This window comes from Dermacentor silvarum, chromosome 2, assembly GCF_013339745.2.
Source record: "Dermacentor silvarum isolate Dsil-2018 chromosome 2, BIME_Dsil_1.4, whole genome shotgun sequence".
NCBI lineage: Eukaryota > Metazoa > Arthropoda > Arachnida > Ixodida > Ixodidae > Dermacentor > Dermacentor silvarum.
The window spans coordinates 241,009,641-241,034,032 of NC_051155.1; the positions used below are offsets into that span (position 1 = coordinate 241,009,641).

General features: G+C 45.7%; 1 protein-coding gene across 1 annotated transcript in view; it reads left to right on the top strand.

The window, feature by feature from the left end:
- The window catches only part of LOC119442978 (DNA helicase MCM9-like), a 55,327-nt gene extending 32,993 nt beyond the window's left edge, over nt 1–22,334 (top strand). Inside the window, exons 12-17 of the mRNA XM_037708076.2 lie at nt 7,529–7,609; nt 8,531–8,666; nt 15,180–15,279; nt 16,866–16,966; nt 19,294–19,455; nt 20,127–22,334. Of these exons, the coding sequence (XP_037564004.1) occupies nt 7,529–7,609; nt 8,531–8,666; nt 15,180–15,279; nt 16,866–16,966; nt 19,294–19,455; nt 20,127–21,403 (1,857 nt within the window). The 3' untranslated portion in view covers nt 21,404–22,334. The remainder of the gene's footprint in view (nt 1–7,528; nt 7,610–8,530; nt 8,667–15,179; nt 15,280–16,865; nt 16,967–19,293; nt 19,456–20,126) is intronic.
- The last annotated feature ends 2,058 nt before the right edge of the window (nt 22,335–24,392 follow it).

Sequence of the window (24,392 nt, forward strand, 5' to 3'; positions counted from 1 at the left end):
ACAGAATGGATACCAAGAGAAGGGAAGCGCAGTCGAGACGGCAGAAAACTAGGTGGGGTGATGAAGTTTAGAAATTTGCAGGCGCAAGTTGGAATCAGCTAGCGCAAGACAGGGGTAATTGGAGATCACAGGGAGAGGCCTTGGTCCTGCAGTGAACATAAATATAGGCTGATGATGATATTGTTATGGCGTAACTAAGAGTGGCGCCAAAGTCAGAAGACGACAATTTGACGTGTCGAGGTGTAATCCGTCTCGACAGCCATGTTGTTTGTACATCGTTGCCTTCCATGTAAATAGAGTAAATACATCTCTATATGTGACTTCTGCAACGTGGCAAATTGGTGAGAGGTGCGGGGTACCCACAAGAGACAACAACAGAGCTCCGCAGTGGTCGTCACCTCGGACAGGACAACATGATGGACGAAACAGGTCCCGAAATGGCGTGGCCCACTTCAACGTGCACAACCCCGACGGTTGTCCTGGCTCAGCCACGGGATCCAGGAACATTCTGCGGCATCGACCACCTCGACGTGGTAGACTGGATCGCCACGTACGAGCATGTTAGTGCCCACAACAAATGGGATCCGACGATTATGTTGGATAACTTGGTGTTCTACCTACAAGGCACGGCAAAGGTGTGATATGATAATCATGAGGAAGAACTTAACGACTAGGGCACGTGCAAGCAGAAGCTGAGGGATTTGTTCGGCCGTCCCGCCGGGTGGAAGAGCGCCGCAAAGAAACTACTAGCGACCCGTGTCCACAGAATCATATGTCTCTTAGATCCAGGACTTGCTGGCTCTGTGCCACAAGGCCGACAGCGATATGGACGAGTCAGACAAGGTTGGATATGTACTGAAGGGGATTGCTGACGATGCTTTCAACCTGCTCATGTGCAAAAATGTGAGACAGTACAGGACATCATAAAAGAGTGTCAATGCTTTGAGCAGGCCAAAAGCCGCTTGGCCAAGCAGCCGCTGCATCGCCAAGAGGAGGCCAAGCAGCCGCTGCATTGCAGCGCCGTTTGCACATCTGCCGAACACAGCCGTGACATCCTCTTGTGACGACAGGCTAGGAATGCAGCGACCATCATCATCAGACGACCTGAAGCGGATAGTATGGCTGAGACTGGAAGCCATGGCTCCTGCAGCCTTTCTTTCCCGCCCCAGTGAGCCGAGCAACATGCCTACAGTACCATTTGTGCAGGCAATAGTTCGCGAAGAACTCGCTAATCTTGGAGTTCATTCTGTATGCGCCGTTGCCACTTCACAGCTGTCTAGTGTTCCTCGGCCATCCAATGGTCAGCGGTATCCTGCACACTACCGAAATCAAGCAGAGTGGCCAACTACAGGCGATCGGCTAATCTGTTTTGCCTGCCAGCGCATCGGTCACGTTGCTCGCCATTGTAACAACCGTGCTGTCTGTTCCCCTCAGCAACCGCCATTCACCAGTTATTATTGCCCCGACCAGAGCCTGCATCGTTACCAGCCTGCATTTGACGCCCAACAGCAATGATGATCGTGCCACTTGGAACAGTCCCTCGTCGTCATTCCGACGTCACCAGTCCCGTTCGCCACCAGCTCGTTGTCCATCGTCCCTATCGCTGCAGGCTCATCGTCCACTGTCCGCGATGCAGCCTTGACGCCCGTCTCCGGAAAACTAAGCGATGCAGCTCCCGGAGGTGACACTGCATTGACGACTTGACTGCAAAACCCTCTGATCACTTTGTCGACCAACCAGAACTTGATGGACGTTGTAGTCGATGGCGTCAGTGTCCCATCACTCATTGACACTGGCGCGCACATGTCCATGACGAGTGCCCAATTGCGCCAATGGCTGAACAAAGTCCTCACACCTGCTCCATCACGCACCCTCCGTGTCTCCGACGGAGGAACGCCCACCGTACTTGGTATCTGCACTGCTCGCATTGGCATCGCGGGATTCATAACCACTGTGTTGTTTGCCGTTTTGGAACAATGCCCTTACGATGTTACACTCGGCCTAAACTTTTTATCGTCCCATTCAGCCCTCTTTGACTGCGCGTCTAGTGTCATTCAGCTTGAGCTACCCGCAGCTGCTATAGTCTACCTGTCACACCGCCACGGTTATGCTCTACTGAAGACATCCGCCTGTCCCCCCAAGCCACTACGTACGTCACTCTAATGTCGTTTCCATCTGTTCCTGACGGCATCTACGTGCTATGTCCCACCACTGACATACTGCTTGAAAGGAATTTGGCCATTCCCCATACTGTGCTCACTGTTACAGGCAATAAGACTTCACTCCCCGTCCTCAATTTTAACTGCTCGACTCAAATTGTTCCCAGAGGCATGTCTTTGGGTGATATCTTACCTGTCAACGATTTTGAGATATCGGCGCTTGATGCCAAAATTCCGCTGCCTTCTACTGGAAGCGCTGATTCACCGACTCTCACAGACGAACTTAGGAAGATGATCGCACCTGACCTTCTTCCTGCACAAGCTGCTGACCTCTGCCGTCTCTTGGAAACTTACTGTGACATTTTTTACCTTGATGGCCGCCCTTTAGCCCAGAATTGGTGGTCACCCATCGTATTAAGCATGAAATGCTTTTAGCTCTTGTTGTCGGCGTCCTTCAAGTGACCTTGAGCCAAAAGCCAGAGCCGTTATCGGGCACTCAAAATGAGAACGTGCCGGCAAGTTGCGAGAACAAAACGAGATCATCCGGGCATCCAGTCAAAACTTAAGAAAATGGGGCTTCTGGCCCCCAACCCTTTGTACAGGACCGCATTACATTCGCTTGTTACTCTCTAAACAAGTTACAAAAAATATTGCTTCCGAGTTCTTCCTAATGTTTCTTCACAATATCACTGAAGCTGTAACTTCTAGTACGCTGAAGTTTTATTTGTCATTTCCAATAGCGAAGTTCAAAAGGCAGATACAGGGGACTTAAGGCCGCACATTTGCAGCCGACCACTTCGATGCGACAAGAAAAAATGGTGGCAGACGCTGAGCACGTTGGACTGTTGCTAGAAGAAATGCGGTTGAAGGCAGCGGCACCACAGGCAGCAAAAGACGCCGTATGGTATCCGTATGCCGAATGGCAAGTGATACAACGAGAAGTCGATAAGATGTTGACTAAAGGCGTTATCGAGCCATCTTCCAGTCCGTGGGCGTCCCCTGTTGTCCTTGTCAAGAAGAAGAACGGCAGTTGGCGCTTTTGTGTCGATTATCGGCATCTCAACAAGATCAAGCGCAAGGATGTCTGCCCCTTGCCGCGTATTGATGACGCTTTGGACTGCTTGCACGGAGCCAAGTGCTTCCCGTCCATAGACCGTTTGACCAAGCTATTGGTAAATCTCGGTAGATGACATGGATCATGAGAAAACTGCCTCGTAACACCTGACTGCCTCTATCAATTGAAGGTTATGCCTTTCGTCCTTTGTAATGCCTCGGCTACCTTCGAAAGAATGATGGACTCCTTACTACATGGCTATCAATGGTCTACATGTCTGTGTTATCTAGACGATGTGATAGTTTTTTCAGCAACTTTTGCGGGTCATCTAACGCTCCTGTCGGCTATTCTTGCTGTTTTTCGATGCAGTGGCCTGCAGTTGAACTCATCCAAGTGCCACTTTGGACGTAGTCAAATTACTGTTCTTGGCCATCTCGTCAGCTGCCACTGGCGTTCAACCCGACCCGGACAAGATTCGCGCTGTCCAGAACTTTCCTGTGCCATCTTCTACCGCAGATGTAAGAAGCTTTGTTGGACTATGCTCCTATTTTCGTCGCTTCATCAAGAATTTCGCCGACACCGCTTGCCCACTCACCGACTTACTTAAGAAGGACGTTGCATTCACGTGGGGCCTTGCTCAAACCAAAGCCTTCTCTGCCGTTGTATGCTTGTTAACGGCTCCCCCATTGCTGGCTCATTATGATCCATCTGCCACCACTGAACTTCACACCGATGCCAGTGGCCATGGCATTGGAGCTGTACTTGTTCAATCGCAGCGTAACGAAGAGCGCTTAATTGCATACGCCAGCTGCCTCCTATCAGCCGCCGAGATAAATTTTTCAATTACTGAACGGGGGTGCTTGGCATTAGTTTGGGCAGTAGCTTGCTAAATTCTGCCCTTACTTGTACGGCCGCACATTTTCCGTGGTTACTGATCACCATGCCTTGTGCTGGCTGTCGTCACTTAAAGACCCCACTGGATGATTGTGCTACGGCTCCAAGAATATTCAATTGTTATCTTGTACAAGTCAGGCCGCTTGCACGAGGATGCCGACTGCCTCTCCCGTCATCCTGTCGACCACCCGGAATATAATGCACATGACACCGGCGCTTGTGTCCTGGCCATTTCTGATCTGCGTGACATCCGCACTGAACAATGGCATGATGACTGCTTATGTGTTCTCATCGATCGTCTTCATTCTGGACATTCGGAGCCCACTCTGTCCACGTTCGTACTTCATGACAATGTTCTCTATCGTCGCAGCTTACGGCCCGAAGGACCAGAATTTTTACTCGCTGTGCCACACCATCTGCGGACATCAATTCTTGAGCAGTTGCATGATGCACCTACTGCTGTCCACCTCGGAGTTTCTCGTACTTACGACCGCGTACAGTGCCGCTTCTACTGGCCAGGCCTGTACCGCTCCGTGCGCCACTACATTGCAGCCTGTGCGCTCTGCCAGAGCCGCAAAAAACCTGCTGTGCTGCCCGCTGGACACCTTCACCCCATCAATTAGCCCTCAGAACCTTTCTTTCGCATTGGTCTCAATCTTCTCGGGCCTTTTCCGATGTCGAAATCTGGCAATAAGTGGGTCGTTGTCGCGACTCACTACTGGGACCTGTTACGCGATCACGCAAGCTTTGCCCACAAGCTGTGCAACCGAGGTGGCGGATTTCCTTTTACATGACGTCATCCTCCATCACGCTGCACCCTGGCAGCTCCTCACTGATCACTGCCGCACCTTCTTGTCCCGCATCGTTGACTCACTTCATTCCTGCTCTGCTGAGCGCAAGCTTTCCACCGCCTACCACCCACAGACAAACGGACTACGGAGCGACTCAATCGCACGTTGACAGAAATGCTGTCTATGTACTTTTCTGACAACCACAGTGATTGGGACAACACATTACCCTTCGTGACTTTCGGTTACAATTTGTCCCGTCACAAGACTGCTAGCTTTTCACCCTTTTATCTTCTGTTCGGCCGCCACCCTACTTTTCCCTTTGGCACACTGCTTCCTTCCTCGATGAACACTACCACTGAATATGCTCAGGACGTCTTCGTCAGGGCTCACACAGTGTGTCAGGTTGCTGGCTTCCGGCTCACCGACTCTCAGGCCGCGCAGAAGATCTGGTAGGACAGCTGACATCGGGATGTTCAGTTTTCCCCTGGCTTCGTTGTCCTCCTATGGACGCCATGTCTCCGCATCGGCTTGTCTGAAAAGCTGCTGCTGCGCTACAGAGGGCCCTACACAATATTGCGGCAGCTTGGCGATGTTAACTACGAGGTCGCTCCGCTGGACTCGCCAGTCCCCACTGACATTGTGCATGTGTCTTGGCTGAAGCCTTACTTTGCCGCGAGTTCACCTCCATTATAGCTGGCACCGAGACGGCGCATTTACTGGTGGGGGTTATGTTACGGCGCAATCAAGAGTGGCGCCAAAGTCAGAAGACGACGATTTGATATGTCGAGCTGTAATCGGTCACGACAGCCATCTTGTTTGTATATAGTTGCCTTCCTTGTAAATAGTGTAAATACATTTTTATATGTGACTTCTGCAACATAGCAATATAATGTGATTTTGTTGGGTACTTTTAAAGGATGCATATGCTTTGTGTGTGTGCATACCTGTGTATATTTTTAATCAGTATCAATTTTCCAATAATCTAATTTTAAGGTTATTCACACCAGCATCTGTGGCACTTAGTAGTTTGAGTTACCAGTGACTTGAGTGTTATTGGACAACTTTCTATTGATTGCGTCACTTATACATTGTGCTGAGCAGGTGCTGGTATTGTCAGCCTTCATTTAAGTAGCGGTGCTCCTTCTGCTGAGCAGAAAGAGCTCTGCTAGTGAAAGTGACTAGCAGAGCTGGTGACTGTCGCACTAGATGCTGTGTCTTAGAGCTGGTATTGCATGACGGCAGTTGCTACAAGCGACTGGCACTGTTTCAGCAGCTTGTCCTATATTCATCGGCAGTGTTTCTAACAGGGCAACATCAGTAGGACCATGTTGAGCACAAAATAATCATATGATCTAAGCAAACTTCCTCATATACTCAATCTAAAACTTACAGCACTAGTTATCGATGGCAACCCTTTGCTGTCAGGCTTGTGTTTCACACGTGTGATACAACTGTTTTGCACAGTGGTATCGCAAGTTAACACTGTTTTGTCTACCGATACATTAGAACATCACTCATATGTTCCTCGCTAAGATGTTTTTCTAACTATAGCATCATTGAAACTGGGTCTCCATGATGCTAATAGCATGTTCACATAATGTGTCTCCTAGCTACTACATTCTTCTCCTGCAGTCTCACATCAAAGACATCAACCCCTTGAGGCGCTATGTACACAAATGTGTATGCCGAGATAGTGCATCAATGGATGGCCATCACTCATCGGATGCCCACTACACTCTAATTCAGAAACATTTGGGTTCGTGAACCATGGCTGTCACTGCTGTCGACGACTCCAAGGTTCTCTTGCAACGCTTAGTGCTCCGGTGCTTGTAATCATGCTGCCTGAAGATTTCTGCCAGCTGCCAGCCGTACAGCTGGCAGCTGTATGTCCACAGTCTTGTGAATTCTTCCCTAAGCTAGCCAGGGCACTGTCTAGTTGGTCCTGGCTCGTCCCGCATTTCACTTCAGCTTCTTCCTTGGTAGCAATGTTGATTCCACATTTCAGCGTGTGGACTTGAGTGGACATGAGCCCTCACAGCTTTTAGGCTTTGTGCTTTATGGGGGGGAATTGCTGATACATGCCCCAGGCAACAGAGTGAGCAGCTAAAGGTCAGGTGCATGGTTTTAGTTTAACATAGCCAGTTTCTTGGTGGCTAGACCTGCAAGTTAAGCAGTTCCTCTTTCCTGTATAGTACAAGTTGAACTTTACTATTAGTATACACGCTGGTATTAGTGAGAAAAAATTTTGCTATTGGGTCTCTGTGAGGGAAGTGCAAATGTAATGCCTCTGACAGGCCAGCAAAGGGTTCCCTGTCAATTTTGATAGACTGTCAGCGGCTTGCTGTGTTGATACATGACACATGAACAGTGCTAAGTTACAGACGTGTTTTGAACCATCGTCAGTATGCAGCTGTGCGATCTACGTGATCATATAGGATCGGCATGTTGGCTTACCAGCTGCAGGTCAGCCAAGCCATTGTCCAAAATGTGCATATATGTCCAGCTTCAGTTAGCATTGACGATCCAGCACTCATGTTTTAAGTGGTCATTCATTTTTTTTCTTGCTCTCATGTTCTTCCTTTTTTCTTTCTTGGTCGTATCTCATCTTGACTCAACATTTTATGTTACAGGCAGGCTTGGTGACCAAGTTGAGTACAAGATGTTCTGTGCTGGCAGCCACAAATCCAAAGGGCTCATGCTCAGCAGATGGGGTAAGAAAGCTGAATTCACTAGCTTGCTTGTGACAGAAGGGTGTCCTTTCCCTTCCAAGGACGAGCCAGGCTAGTTGTTGAAATTTGTACCACTCCCACCGAGTACAAGCCGGGCTCGTCCATATGAAAACCTCCAATCACAGGTTTGGCTTCCTTACACTAAGTAAGCTTGCAGATAAGTTATACCGGGGTTGATCAAAGCGATAGCACAGCTCTATTTTAGTGTAAAGAATACACTTTTCTCAGCTAACCTTAGAGTTTTGAAGCTCTGCAGTGAAATTTTTATTAGTACTGGGGTTAAACAAACTTCCAGTAAATTTTTTTCAAAATGTACTTTTTAAAGTCCTCTTCAGAAACAAATATATTCAATAGTATTTCATGCTGCTTCATTGTGTATATCTTTGTTTGAACAAATAAATGCATTTGGTATATTTTAGGTTGTTTTTGCAGAGAAACATGTTAGTGAAAGGGTTAATGATAAGTCAAGTAGAAGATCCATCGATCTTCTACGGCATGCACCCTTTCACATAGGCAGTGTGTTCATTGCAACTCACCAGTGACAGCTTTCTTAGGATAATAGAAGCCTATTGGATGTAGCATAGAAAGGAGACAATAATAAATGTAGGAACATGTGTAATTGGATAAAATAAAACGGAGGCACCTAACTGTGGCATTGCCAATGCAGCCAGCGGGTAGGCACGAATGGCTGAACAAAGAACACCACCAGCCGGGCAACGTGGAGTCAAGCAGACGCAGTCAAAGAGTGGAGAAAGAATGAGTTTATGATCTGGATGGTTAGCTATGCACAATGATGTGGCAAGATGTTAAAGGATGTAAAGAGGTTGGCTGATAGAGGCACTTTGATACTCAAACCCAAAACTAGTTAAAAACCGACAGCGCTAACAACATATGTTTTTGCAGGAACTGGATGTGAACACTGGCATCGCCAGTCCTCTGCTTAGTCGTTTTGACTTAGTTCTTGTCTTGAAGGATTCTCATAATCAAGATTGGGATCGACTGGTCTCCAAATTTATTCTTCAGGGACAAAACCCACTTGGTGAGTAAAAAAAGAATTATATAATGCCAATATCTGCATAAAATAAATGTACATTCCAGTTGCAATAATATTCGTACTCCTTGAGACCACTGAGATTTGTCTGTACTGATGAAAACACTGAACTATGTGAAATGAATTGACACAGTATGTTATAGGAAGTATGGTTTATTATAAAAATAACTAAACACACGATGGAAACTTCTGCACATAATATGCTTTTTACTGGTAGGTTGTTTTTAGTCCTTATAACTGTTAACAATTGTGTAGGTATGTGGCAGTGTCATAGTTTGAATGCCTTTGTACTCCCCTGTTATTCATACCTTGCTTTTTTTTTTTAACACGAAAGTGTTTTATGCTGGGGTCCACCAAGACTTCACTGACGTATTTCCGTCACGGAAATACGTCAGCTTACAATGTACATGAACATAATACAAAGAAAGAAACCAGAAGAAAAAGTTCCACAAACATGCAAAATTTGGAAATCGAACCCACGACCTCTCGGTCCGCGACGATAGATCGCCGAGCGTTTAACCCATTGCGCCACAAACGCATTTGCAGAGAGCTACACAGACGCGCCTTATATATCTAACACTCCTCCGTGTACCCGCGCTCTTGCTCGGGGCGGTGCCGCCGCCTACGAGCAGAAAAGAGAAGTACTGCATTATGACACTAACGCGCACCGACAGTGAACGCTTCGGTGGTCTCAGCACTACGACGCCTCGATGCCAGCATTCGAAGGGACGCTGGCATCAAGAAGCACTACCAACGCCACCTAGGTGGCGTTCACCGTACTCAGCACAGCGGAGCGTGGCCTCCGCAATTAGCTCTGAAAATGTTTCTGAAGTTGATCACGGAGGCTGCAATTACGACGCGCTGTACGCGCTGATTTGACTCGGTGACGATTCAGTTACGTGCTTTGTCTTGCGCGTTGTATTAGTGTGTCAGTTACGTGCTTCGTCTTTCGCGTTGTGCTAGCGTGTGCAGCGTAGTGCAGCTTCCATATGCACGACGGTTGCTCATTGTCATCGACGTTGGTAGTCGTGATGGAGGAGACGTGCCATCAGGCGTCAGCGTGGGTGCATCAACGCCTAAGGGCGCTTTAGCCACAAAACACCAATAGACATTATATATCAATGTGCAATAAACATTACACTACTTCTGTGAAGACACGTTTCACTTTCGTGTTCTATACCGATTCCTATATAAGAGGGATCAACCACATTTTTTTACTATATCAGCTGATTTTTTCTTTGTACAGTGTGTTTTACGAGTACTATATGGAACGCACGCTCCTCAATATTGGAAAAGGGATGCAGACATTGTGCTATATTTTCCGAAGTGGTTTTAAACATTTCCAGGTTGGTTAGTGGTGTCACCTCTAGCTTTTTGAGTTGGTGCTGCCACTTCATTCTGTAATAACAAACTGTTAATCATACTTGCATATTAAGCCTGATATTATTACAGTGGAAACAGTTAAAGGGGCCCTAAAACACATTTTTCCAAACCTGAGCGACACACTGAAATGTTTAACAGGAACCAACAGTTGGACAAGTTGGTGTAACTTCGTCTTGAAGAATGCAGTGCATACAGAAGCAAGGAAAACAAAGACTATCAAATTCACTGGCTACAATATTGGCATACAATGACATGTATTGATCACGTGGTGGCAAGGCATTGCAACCTATCTGCTGTCCAGGGCAGTTAATGGGTTGGCACTTTATAGAATACAACGTGCTCATTGATTGATTGCAGGGATTTATGTCCCAAAGCGGCACCTCGGAATCCTCTAGCACGCTACTAAGTGTGCACAGGTTTTCTTGCATTCCATCCCTTTTGCAACTGGCGAGATGGCTTTTAGCTGCATGTGCCAAGCATTGTGACAACTTCCTCTCTTGTAATCCCATGCTGCTGGGTATAATGTATATAAAACTTGCATGAATGAGAAAAATTTTGATGCCACAGTGTGAATGATTCCGGCCATAGAACAGCACTACTCAGATGCATCATTCAAACCTATTTTTTCCATGGCCACTGCCAGCTACACACAGTCATGGCACTGGAAAACCTTTCTAGACTTTCGCCATCATTCAATCTGTGATGACACTCTTGTGACACAATGAAAAGGATAATATAGTCGAACCTCGATATAGCATAGACCACTTTTAACTTAACCGCTTATAGTGCAGGACCGGATATAGTGCGGTCTTTTCAGACTCCCGTTAATTTTCCCATAGCACTCCATGTATACACGTATCGCTTACAGTGCAGTTGCGGGAGACGAAATACCGGTTACAGTGCGGCTGCCTGGGAGTACGGAAGTCAACGGAGACGGCGAATGCTCCCCTCAAACGGGCGCCCCAAGGAGTGCTCGAGGAAGAGAGACGAAGTGGAGGAGAAGGGCACGTGGTGCGAACGAACAGCCAGTGAGGCCGAAACCAGAATCTTGAGTGCAAGTCGTGAAATATCACGGCGCGCATAGCGAGCGAGGACCATGAAACTGCCAACGCCGGCCAACGCGTGCTTCACTATAATGGCAGTAAACGAAACTGCAGGGAGCGGGCGGCGCCGGCACAGCACAGTGAAGGGCGCACGCGGAGACCGTGGAATGTGAGGGAAGAGGGTGACAGGGAAGCGGATTTTGCCTCGGCAACTCCGCCGCTTCGGTGGCTCCCCTCGCCCTCCCGCGTAGCTGCCTCACTTTCGACTGTCACCGTGCGCGCCCGTCGGCCAGCCCGGCGCCAGCTCCCCGAAGTTTCGTTTTCTGCTGTTATCGGGAAGCGGGCGTTTGCTGGCGTGGGCACTTTCGTTGGCCGGCCTGGGACAGCGCCGCTGCTTCCCGCTTCACCGTAGCCGCAGCGTGCAAGGTCAACACGTGACTAGAACGTAGAGGAAGCATAAAGGAGAAAGAAGGGTTCACTGCCATTCTCTACGCGTGGCTACGGTAGCGTGGCTGAGACGTCGGCACGTACACGCATGTTCTGGCGCAACGCAGAATCGGCGACCTTGCCATTTGAGAGAGGGTGAAATTTCTGCCGCATTTTTTTTTCTTTTTTTCTTCTTTTTTTTGTTTTGTTCGCGCGCGACATTAAAGGGTCTCTCATAAGCTTTTACTCTATGGCGGTGCCGGAGCAATGCCGGTCGGAGGCGCCGCCGCATGATTTGGTTCGAATTAACGAGATTCGACTGTACATTGAATGCAAACGTTCTAGCCGCATTCCTCGACTGTTGCATACGCGTGGCGGCTCGGTGCACATGTTTTGCATATGTGCGGGCCTTGAAAATTGTTGCTTTGGTTATAGTGCGGTACCATTATAGTGCGGATATTTGCGACTCCGGCGACTTACGTTATAAGCAGTCTACACTGTATAACGAACGCAGATATGACAAATTATTGGAAGTACATCTAAAGTTTGGTTGGCCGTGCTATATTTCTATAGAGTGTTCTCTTATAGCGAAGCCAAAAATGTGGGATCCGTCACAGTATCGGTTATAGCGAAGCAATTTTTTATTGCACGTGGCTCAACTTAAACTTCAGGTAGCAAAAATGTCAAATATATAGCCACCAAACGATTTGCAGACGCCTGAATTTTTCGGACCATCACAATTCTTGTGGCATTGCCATCTACCCCTAGCATCAATGTATAATGGCAATAACCAAAATTTCAGACACCACACAATGTTTTGGGCATGAACAAGGGCATGAACATTGTGCTGCTGGCAGAGTGGCTAGTGACAAGCCATTGTGGGAAATTCACCGTTAATGTGTTTGCACTCGCATACCTTATCAACAATGTTGTACGGAACGGCGTTCCTGGAACTAGTTCCTTTTGGGAGGAATGGAGGAATGCCACCGTTCCATTAAGGGGAGGTGGAACTGTAACGTAACTCGTTACGTTTACGAAGGAACGACAGAGGGAACGGTGTTCCTTCTGCAAACGTTCCACGACATTGAATGGACGCATGCACGTATGCAACACATCATGCAGGGCGGATGGGCGACCACGTCAGGCGCAAAGAACTACCGCTTGCCTGTCACGTGACTATGGTGCATTTTTTTCGTGCGTTCTCTGCTGTATTTTTTATGGCTAGGCTTCAATATTGTCACGTGATGCTCCTTCCTGTAGACCATAAACATAAAGACAGAGTTGGTTGTGGTGACCAAACTAGCCAGCGCAGATGTTTTCACCTTGTCTGCTCCCGAAGATTTCTTCTCGTTCGGGCACCAAACCCTTCCAGCTGAGAAACAGGATGAGCTGTTGCAGTACCTACTGGTACCAGTTGACTACCCGCTGTCACAGATGAAGAACTTCGAGCGACTGAACCAACTTCTCAAGTACAGCACGGCAGTAGCCTCAAGCGCTTCGGTAGAACGGCTCTTCAACATTGCCAACGAAGTGCTGACGAAGAAAAGGTTTCGTCTGTCGGACACCAACATCGAGATGCAACTCTTGCTGAGTTCAAACAAGGGACTTTACTAAGTTGCGAATATTTATAGTGGACATTTTTCTTCCACTCATACTGCAATATTGAATCAGCATTCATTAAACGCCGATGTATTGTTTCTTTTGATCTGGTTTCTTGTGCAAGAAATTTAATTATTTTGATGCATGTGAGTAACTTTCTATGTGTCGTCGGTTTCCAGAGTGAGCGCTGCAGAGGCAGAGGAACAAGCGATAGCAATAGCCATCACGACGAGACTGCACTGGGAGTGCTTCATAGTTCTGACGGACTCTCAGACAGCACGCAGAAATTTTTCAAGGGCCAAAATTTCCAGGACTGCACATCGCATTCTGGATGGAGCGAACCAGCTCCCACCATACATAAAATTCGTGTGAACTCCAGGGCATGAGTCCTTACGTGGCAATTAGCAGGCACACGCCTACGCCCGAGCGCATGCACACCGGGAGCCGCGAGACGGCCTGGCCGAGCAGTTTCATCCCGAGCCCATACCATTAACCTACACGCACATCCTACAACACTATTGCATTTCACGAAGAACAAAGAACTCTACCGCCGCCTCACAATGCTCTGACGCGAGAGGAAGCCGTAATATGGCGAAAACTGAAAACAAACACATATGCACATTTGAGTCTTTACCACGCCATACATCCTGCGCTATATTCCTATAAATGCCCACACTGCGATCAATGCGCAACGCTTTACCGCATGGTATGGGCTTGCGCAACCATACCACAGCTCACACCCACGAAACGGCAATGGGAGGCAGCGCTGACTCGACGGACCAGCTCAACCTGGTCAACCGAGCAAGAAGGGCAGCTAAAGCTGCTGATCTCCTAGACTGAGGGGACCACCCACTGCAGGGCAGAGGAGCTACCTACGCTCGCGTGCTCTTTTGCATAAAGTTTATTCTCTCTCTCTCTCTATTTGCACATCTGAAGCGCAGTATCCTGACTGCGCATTTGAAGACTGAAGTGGAAGGTGCCATATGTGTTGCACTTGTAATAGACATGCCTGGAGTATGTGTGGTGCTCCCTGAACAAATTCATCTAGGAGCGTTTCATTGGATTCTTTTTATCTCCAGATAATCTGCTGTCAGCAATGTTGAAATTCATATAATATACGTAGTTTGATGTGAGTTTTAAATTGCTCACTTTATTTCGCCTCAGGATTATCCGACACTATATTTTAATTTTAAAAACTCAAATGTAACGTTAATGTAACGTTAATGTAATGATACGTTCCAATGTTCGAAGTGTAACTGGAACGCGTTCCTTTCGCATTAAAGGAACTTGTAACGGGAACTCGTTTCAATATTGGGAAGGAACGAGGAACGGGCTTTCATTCCTGTTTTTGAGGAACGTGTACAACACTGCTTATCAGTGATCGAGTGTGAGATCACGTTCATGGGCATGACTGATGGTTGTAGTAGCAGAGTACGTATCCACGAGCGGTCCCCTTATATAAAAAAAGTCGGATGGCAGTGGCTTGGCTTGGTTGGACTGCAGTCGGCTAGCCAACGTGCCTATCCCGTATAATAGCAACAATTGCGCAGTTGCGTATTCGTGGTGGTGCAGAGCGCATGTATGTAATTTATTGTCGTTCCTGTGCCTCATATCGCCACAGCAAGATGTTGACAGGCCATCGAAATCTAAAGGAGACTTTTTGCTGGCCTATCGGAGGCACCTTGCTTGTGTTTCTTTTGCATAGATGTGATCACAATCTTTTTTCCCGCTGATATCTGCATGTATGCTCATAAAGAATGTCAGATATAATGAAGTTACTTTTGTGTCCAATGTAACTTCGTTATAATGAGGTTTGACTATACTTGTTAGTTGGTTGCAGGGCAGTGGAATTTAGGAATCCCTGGCATGTTATGCAAGGCTCCGGTAAAATCATTGCCAAAAGGTCATCTTTAGATGAAACGATTTCTCCTGCACTTCTTGAAGCTGTCCAGAACTATCTTTCAAACATGCTGCAGGACTCTTTGGTGCTTCATATGTTATACATTACCAGATGAATCATCAAAAGTGTCACATGCTTTACATTTTTCAGAAGAACGGGAGGACACTGGATTTTGGTCCATAAGCCGAATGCGCTCCTACTTTTTGACAATCAAAGCTCTCACTCCCAGGTTGACTGAAGATGCTCAAAGGTAGCTGTTTGTTTCTATGTTTGGTATTGAGGAGTTCAGATGCTCGTTTAGCTTAATTGGTGGCTAGGAGCAAGAGCTTTAGTACTAGTAAAAGCACTTTCCTCCATAGGTTCTTGATTGCTGCAGTAAACTTTCTTTTTACAATATTCTTATACTTATTTTTGGAGCAGTTATTTTCATTTCCAGCTGTGATGGCCTTGATTAGCTGAAAGCAAACTATGAAACATGGTGAAGGCTTGTCACATCACTGTAGCTTGTAGGCTTGGGTGAATGTGACTTGTTTCGCTCAGACAAAAATCAAACTGAGATATAATTAATGTCAAACTGAAGCACATAATTCTAATAGTTAACAAATTTATGTAAAAAAGTCACAGGCCTGCACGGCACACGCAGCACAATCACAGCGTAAGCTGGTGGAGCGGCTCAAGAGTAGCTCCAATTTGGGCGCCATGCACAACAGGATCTTTGTGGCAGTCTGTTCGCCTCGTTTTGACGAGAACGATCTGAACTGTCCGCCCGGCGTCGACGGCGAGCTGCGGCTTGTAATGCTCTCTGCACAGCAGTCTGCTGAGCCTGATCAAGCCTTAGAACTGCAACTTACATGTCGGGCGCGCGCCGCCTTTGCAGGCACCTTAACTAGATGGCGCCACCATACTGGCGGAGGCTCGGCAGCTCGAGAGCGCGTTGATTGCGTGCTTCATCTGAATTGCATATCGTCTGCACTTGCGGATGCTGCGTTTGCACGCATCTTACCTAGACGGCGCCACCATACTGGTGGAGGCTCGAGTCGTCTCCCCCTGCGTGCTTGCCTTATATATGGGTATTTTCCGCGGCCCGATAGCAAGCGCTTGCGTGGCTCAGTGGTAGAGTATCCGGCTTCCACACAGTGGGCGCGGGTTTGTTCCCGGCGGGAATCGGGTACTTTTTTCGCGTTTCTGGCGATAGCGGTTACGCGGCGGACGCCGGCTGCGGCATCATCGCGACCCGAAACGGCTATTGGAATGAACCCATAACAGCATACGCTGTAAAAGAGAAACATGCAGTGGCTTTGATTTCCTCAACTTGCAGCAAATAGCACTTCAATATTGGCAATAAATGTGCATGTTAAGTGAGCTATTGTTACTCGCCCACACTTTCCTGGCTCATAACTGCTGCTTCTTTACAAGCTTCTTATTTTGTACTTTGTTTCGTCCCTTAGGAAACCATCTTCTTGCACTGAAGAAATTCAGAAATAATCCCCCCTACCAGTCGACCCTGAATTAGTGCTAGCTTTTGTTAGTGCTTCAGGTAAAAAAAACAAGTACTATATGTAGCTGTAAGGACACCATTAACTAAAAAAACAAAAACTGTGCTGTGTGCCTTGTGTACATGTAGTTAATCTAGCTGCTTTTGCCAATTGGCTGTAAGTGTGATGGCGCGGGAGCTACTGCAGCAGCTGTTACTTTATCTGAGCTAGCTTCTTATGGTGTCAGTTATTCAGTTAGAATACAGTTTATTCGCTTCACAAAATAATTGCAACATGACCATCTCAAGTGTTACGTGTCTGCTACCAATGCTAATTCATGGCGTATTGATTGCTCTTATAGAGTTCTGCAGGAGTACTACAGATGTCAAAGGAGTGTAGCTCAGCGTGATGCTGCCAGGACAACACTGCGACTTCTGGAGAGTCTAGTTCGACTGTCACAGGGTATGAAGCCATCAGACTATTCCTTGTGTATCTGCTACATGAGAAATATTTGGAAATGTGTGAAATTCTGCCAAGTTTACAAAGGGTGAATGCATTCATTAATATCGAATGTGCGGAATTCTGCTAGTGCATTTCCTCGCATATCTTGTTTGACCCTTCACAAGATGGTGGACATCGCTGTATAAGTGGAAATAAAGCAGAAGCACACTAGCTGGTGCCACTATGTTTGCCGCCATATTTTCCCCACTACATCTTTGCTGTTTGCAAGCCTACCCCTTGTTCAGTGGTGCAATGAGAGTGAGGTCGGCCATATCATGCGGGCAACCTAATATAGTGTGGAAAAGCCTACTTCCAGTATTTTGCATATCCCCTATTATGTGAGAAATATTCATGAGCATAAATATAAATGTGGTGCCGCAATAAAAATTTGTGCAGAAACCATTTATTTATTTATTTACAGTACCCTCAGGGCCCAGAAGGGCGTTACAGAGGGGGTGGGTACAATAAACGATAGCAAAACAACATGGCCAAACAATTAGTAGTATTTAGAGTGATAAACTCAATATATAATCAATTATTGCAATCTTGAACGATGATGCCTCCTCGATGCAGGCGATCGGAGGGGGGAAGGCGGTTGACCATTGACGATGATTGCCAACATAAGCGAGTAGCTGAATGCTCCAGGAAAGCTATTTGTTTTATTAAAGGAATGGTGTGCTTGACGACATATATTTGTTGCAGTGAGGACGTTTAGATAGCGTTTGTTGCTTCATTGCATAATTCTGTAGAGAACAGAGCCGTTAACCAGCACATCTCTAGCGGTAGAATAGTTGGACAGCATGTGCGCCTCAAAGAGCTGTGACTGTTGGCGTTCAGCAATGAACGCACCCTGCAACAAGAGCGTGTGCGCCATTTCTGTCAGTGTTTTTGTTCCAACCTCCTACCGTTAACCTTCAACCAACAACTACAAAAACACGTGAAAGAGCCAAGGAAAGCTACTATCCACTTTAAGATAATGACCCTTTTGGAAGTGAACTTGCTTATTTTGAAACAATACAATCCATGTTGAAGAATCGAGAGCTGGTATCCATGTTGGTACATTTTGGAAGACTAGAAACAGCACACAAAGGACTAAGGACAGTGAAAACACAACACAGCTGGCGACTCGCAACACTCGATGCTTTCCCAATAAATAGTTAGTTGCAAGTCGGCACCCGTGTTGTGTTTTCACTCTCATTTGTGCTCTGTTTCTAGTCTTAAAATGCAGTCCATGTGAAATGTTTACAAGTTAGATATTGAAAGCATGACATACATAAATAATGGCTGTGAAATCCTCAATTGCATTTTACTAACGTTCTCCAAACGTAACAAATTAAAAAATATTTTCAACTAGTCTACTTGCTACCCCTGCCTCATTTAAAGTAATATTTGTGGACCATTTCTTAAGTATTATAACTTATATTAGGTTTCACACAAACTGTTTGTGCCTACTGCAAGTTACAGGCTCATGTTAGGGCGTTACAGTATGGTCACTGGGCTTCTTTAGTGCCAGTAATCAATAAACTCTTCAAGATAGTGCTTAGAGGTGCAGCTAAGATTAATTTTTGTAATGGCCAACAACAACAAAAGTAACAGACGGAAAACTGGCGAGAAATATTTATCTTGTTTTTGGATTGATATGTTACTCCTGAATGGACAATTGCAGTGTCACCAAGGAAATATGTTACTGTTGTCTAAGCTTTGTCTGTTCAAGTGTATTTAAATGTTTAGCTAGTTTGAATGCAGTATTTAAATTTGACTAGAATATTTCTGAAAAATTTGCAGTATCAGCTTTCTTAGCAGAAAGAAATTTAATGCCAACTTGCATATACTTCATAATAAAGCTGTGGGTTCATAGGCAAAAAATTAAATTAAAATAATTTAAAAGAAAAAGCTTGCCCTGCCTGCTGCTTCTGAGTATTGCAGGCTAACTTGCATACATACTGTAAAACCTCACTATAATGAAGTTAAAGTAGGAGCTTGCAATTATTTTGCCAGAGAGGCAGACGATGTTGGCCTGACAAAAAATGGAAGCTTATGAACGGTGGTATACAAATCTCTATCTTTAGGCTGTGATGCAACTGTCACGGTAGTGATGAGAGTGAACTCACATAGGAACAAATCTCATCCATGTCAACCACAGCATGCGGAAAAGAAGCAATGTAAGGCAGCTGATACACCTGCTGTAATAGGGGACATGCCTTTGGCTGTAGTGGTACATTGAGTTGAATCTGAGTGTCTGCATTCAAGCCTTTCCCTTTTACTTACACATTATAATCTGCCAATAGGTCATGCAAGGCTCATGTTTCGAGAGGAGGTTGGTGTCCAAGATGCAGTTGTCGCTGTGGCACTTATGGAGGTGTCCATGCAAAGTTCAGCCCTTGTAGAAAATGTTGATGCATTACACACTGGATTTGCAACAGACCCGGAGAAGGAGTATCGAAATCAAGGTAAACTGTAGTGTAGTGCAATATCTTTGCTTTATTTTACTGCAGCCACTTTGAGTTTTGGAAATGCACTAGTTCAAAATCCCATGTGCCTGTGAAATGCTCCAAGACGATGTTCAGGTAAGCAGTTCTGGTGCCTTTATTGCACCTTAACAGCAGCACTGGGAATAATGAGAAACAGTCTAGTGCTCTGTCTCATGTATATTTGAACATTGGTCTCTGTCAAAGACAGATACTTGGCATTCTTTGTGCTGGCTTTGCAAAGTGGCATGTGAGTTCCGAAAGAAACTTTCCCACCAGCATCATTTGATATTTTATGTTCAATCAGGATCAAAATTTTGGAGGTGTAAGTTCTATGCGAAGACTAAATTTTCCTGCAGTTTGGTCCTTTAGATTGTCCAAACCTACACCAATATGTGAACCACACATTCCACTCCAGGGTGAAAACAATAATATGTGTCAGGCTGTGAGCCCACAGTTAGCCGAAATGTAGCCCTCTTATAGATCCCATGTCGTGTTGTAAACTTCTAATGCTGATATCATGTGTGATACCCATATATATATATATATATATATATATATATATATATATATATACTTACAGATCTGATGATATTGCAAAGTTTTCTTAAAAGTCACGTGCTTGCATTGCTGCACCTTTCTTGTTCTTCCAGCAAAAGTTATTCTGACCCGTCTTGGCCTTCTTGACATCCTTGAGGAGGAACTAAGCCACCGCTGTGGGAAGAGTTACCCATTCCGCAAGAGCAGTGATGGCTCCCAATTATCACTACAAGACAAGAGCTGCAATGAGCACGTATGTGCTGGCCAAAAGCTGCACCTTTCTTCTAAAGATGATATTCAAGATCAGCGTGTTAGCCCAGGTGAACGTATCAGTGACACATCACAGAAGAGTAGCACAGGGCAGCCAAGGTCACAGCATGATGAAGCAACTAAGACGGCTCGGAATCTGGGCATATCTAGACTGGCTGCATGTGCAGAATCCCACAGTAGTCGAAAAGGATCAAAAAGTGTGAAAGAAAAGCATCAAAGCGGTTCAAAGAAAGCACAGCACAGTGTAGTCAGTGCAGATGAAGATGGGTTGGAAGGTCTTAACAGTGAATGTAGCACTAGTCAAGATTCACTGTGTGAACGTCGTATTGCACTGAAAACGAAAAGGCGTACTTCGGGGGCACATCAGGCTAAAGAAGCATCAGAGGAGGGTGCATTGTTTGCAAGCAAGACAAGTGATGTCAACCCCAAATCTGATGTTGATAAAAATGTTGACATTGCAAAGCTTCTTAAAACTTTTGTTCGCAAGCCAAAAAACCAGGCCTCAGCACATGAGAGGAGGCCTTTTTCGGGGGCAAACTCTCATGCTGAAGATAACTTGCATAGACTGGGACAACCCTCAGAGCAAGTGGCAGAGCATCCTGCAACATCATCAGGGGACTCAAGTGAAGGTGATAAATTGACACCCAGCCGCGGAAATTGCATTCAGCCTTCCCAGCAAAGTGTCACTGACTGTGCACTACAAAAGACCTTAGGTGATGTCAGTGCTTTGAAGGAGCAGGTGAAAGATTGTGTCTCATCAGAGAAAGCATCAAAGCCGAGACCAACTACTTCATTCAGTAGTGCACAAGAGAAGTTAAAAAGGTTTGCACTGGTGAAGACATGTGAGACATCACCACGTAGCACCACTTTGAAAGCTGTGGCAAATGGGACTGTATTAATAAGTAGCTCTTCAACAAGCACCACAAGTCCATCTGAAAGTGCAAGCAGTTGTGTCTATAACACACCATCCTTTCATAACCAAAGTAAACCATCAACGCAGGAAGCGACCGCAACACACACTTTAGGAATTGTCAGTGATGATGAACTTGGCTTGAATGATGATGACTGGATGTTTGACCGTGTGCCATGTGATAAACGTCGGAGGACGCACAAGGAATAGCTATTTCAGTTGGCTGATGGACAGCATAGTAAACTGATGTGGTGTTTTGCGTGCAACCTGCGGAAATGTGCGTGTGAGGTGCTTTGCCATGTTTCAAGCGTAGGTTGCTATCTTCTCATACTTCTGTACAAGTTGTCATAGCCAACATGACTGTATATAAGTGAGTAACACGTCTGTATATAAGTTATGTCTCAAAACATTAGTGAACATGAGCGCTACTCTTGCATAACGTACACAGTGTGGCATGTTGGACTTGTGCAAATGCAATGTGTCTGCTGTTGTCTTTCGTGAGGGGCACATTGTTCTCACTGTATTTTGTTAAATGTCAATCATCTTCCTTGTATTATTTAAGAGGGTACACCACCCAAGTGGCAGCAGACTTAGGAGAGATGAATTACCTTCGCATTCAACGGCACAGGACTCATAGGTAATTTAAGATAATAAGGGTTTAAAATCCTGCTTCATGAATAAATTCTACTTAATAGAGGTTTCACATTCGTAAGAGTGAGCAGTGTGCTTTTTTTGATGATTAAGTTCAGCAGCTTGCTTGGAAGCAATGCTAATGTTGCTTGTGCATATGAAGAAAGTTCTGCTTTCTGCAACGTAAATTGTCATATTAGAATTTTTCTTGCATACTATCATTCCAATACTTAAGTGCTCCTATATAAGCCTTCTTGTTTGCGTTTTACTTTCTATATCCGAAATCCACTGAGCAACACTAAAGTTTTCTTTCTCTCTCTCTCTATATCCGACTGTAATTTAGTATTGTATGTGTTGTGTACGTGGCCGGCAGGGGGCCGCGAGTATCAGTGCATAAACATTGACACCTATTTACATATATAAACCTAAGCTGGATGGGGCTGTGTGTCTTATTGTATTCATGTTGGTGCGGCAAGCCACTGCTGAATAAACTTGTCTTCTGCCTATTGTATGTCTGGCCTCATAACAGTGGTGATGAGGATGGTTATATAACCCACAGTAGTCTTGGACATGCAAAAAATTCAGGCACCTTGTCAGACACAGAAGAAGCTACAGAATAAGGGATTGATGTTTGGCTAGTTGGTGCTGCATTTTGCATGGGGAAACAGCGTGTAAGACAAGGACAAACGTGTACCCTTGACGTGTTGTCATTCTTTCATTTGTCCTCATCTTATGTGCTGTTTCCCGGTCCAAAACTACAGAACCCAGCTAGCTGCTCATGGAACAGCTGCTGAACTTCTGTCCAAGACAAGTAACCTGAAAGCCTACATTGAATATTTCTAAGCGTTTGCTATTGTGAACAGCTTCACTGACGAGCAAAAGACTTATGTTTATCACAGTGCTCAGGAACAGTGCCTACATGACGTTACACAATTTGGTGTTTCCTGAGACCCCTGGAAAGAAAACATATGAGCAGCTGAAGCAGTTGCTTCATTATCCACCAAAGAGGTTTGATTTTTGTTGCGGCAGAGCAGTTTGGCTTCCACAATCACACAAGGGAGTCATGAGTCAGTGGACAACCTTATTGTGCAACTGAAGAAGCTGGCAATGATCTGTGAGTTTGGCATGTTTTTGGAATGAAGCACTATGTGATCAACTGGCTGTGAGAGTGCAGCGAGGACATCCGATGCAAGCTGCTGGCTATTGAAGGCGGCAATAACTTAACATGTAAAAAGGCTTGCACTATTGTCACATCCATGGAAGTTGCTGAAGAGCATGGAAAATTAATGCTGTTGGGACAGTTTCAACAACGACCAGCTGTGATGGACCTCCCGTGGAAATGTATACGTCACACCGCACTTGAAAAACAGACTGAGGCAGGGCCCGATTCGACGCAGTCTCTTCTGGACATCAACTGGCAAAGCGGGAACAAGCTTTGCCAGAAAACTACGTCGTCTCAAAAGGGGATGGCTGGACTACACAGTGGGCCACTGTGCTTCAGATGTTGGCAAGGGGATTGACCCCAATGCTGTCGTCATCAAGACACTTTAATTGCTCCAAGATAAGGCACTCGTCTAGCATGTGCAAAACTAAATGTAACAATTTTGTTTAACAAGACGAAGTGTCGAGTGTTCGATTGTACATATTTGGCTCATAAGCGAAGATGTCCACATACAGCACCTTGAAGTGTGTGTACAGTTAGTGCTCTTTCTCTCGCACCTCTCTTTCTTTGCATCCCTATATCCACTTTCCCCAGTGCAGGGTAGCAAACCGGACGTACGTCTGGTTAACCTTCCTGCCTTTCCTCATTTCTATTTCTCTCTCTCTTTTACAGGGTTCAGTTTAATCTGAATGGAAAGTGGATTTCAATGAAAATAGGCACCGGATCGGCAGTATATATATATTTCCAGAGAATGAAATGATCGGGCATTTTCGTAGAATACAGCTAGAGCCATTTAATTTCTGGTAGTGTACTTACAAAGGCACAAATGTCGTAGGGAAAGGCAGCATGACCGTGAATGTATGTCATGATGGTGCTTGTTTTAGGCTGTCGTTGGTTGTGACACTGGCTGACCGAGAGCGGACAACTTGCATGACCTTGAAGCAAAAGGAGTGTTATACCGAGTGCAGGAAAGTAAATGGACGGCAGCTCTTGTAATTGTTCCCAAGAGATGGTGCAACTGTCAGGTTTTGTGAAGATTATCGTGTAGCTTTGAAGCCCCGTCTCACATTGGTGCATTACCTGCTACCTTTGCCAGAGGATGTCCTTGCTTCCTTAGCTGGTGGAAAGACGTTTACAGTCTTGAATTTTTTGATGACATACTTGCAGCTAGAAGGGGATGGGAAGTTATAGAAGGTGCTTACTATCAATACTAATTTTGGGCTGTTTGATTTACCAGGTTGCCTTTTGGTATCCCTAGTGCACTAGATATTTTTCAGTTCGTAATGGACAGAGTCTTAAACGAAATAGAAAGCACAGTTTGTTGTCTAAGTGATGTTCTAATTTATTTATTTATTTCATACTGCTAGCCTGGGTACCAGGCCTTAAGCAGGAGTGGGGTAGAACAGA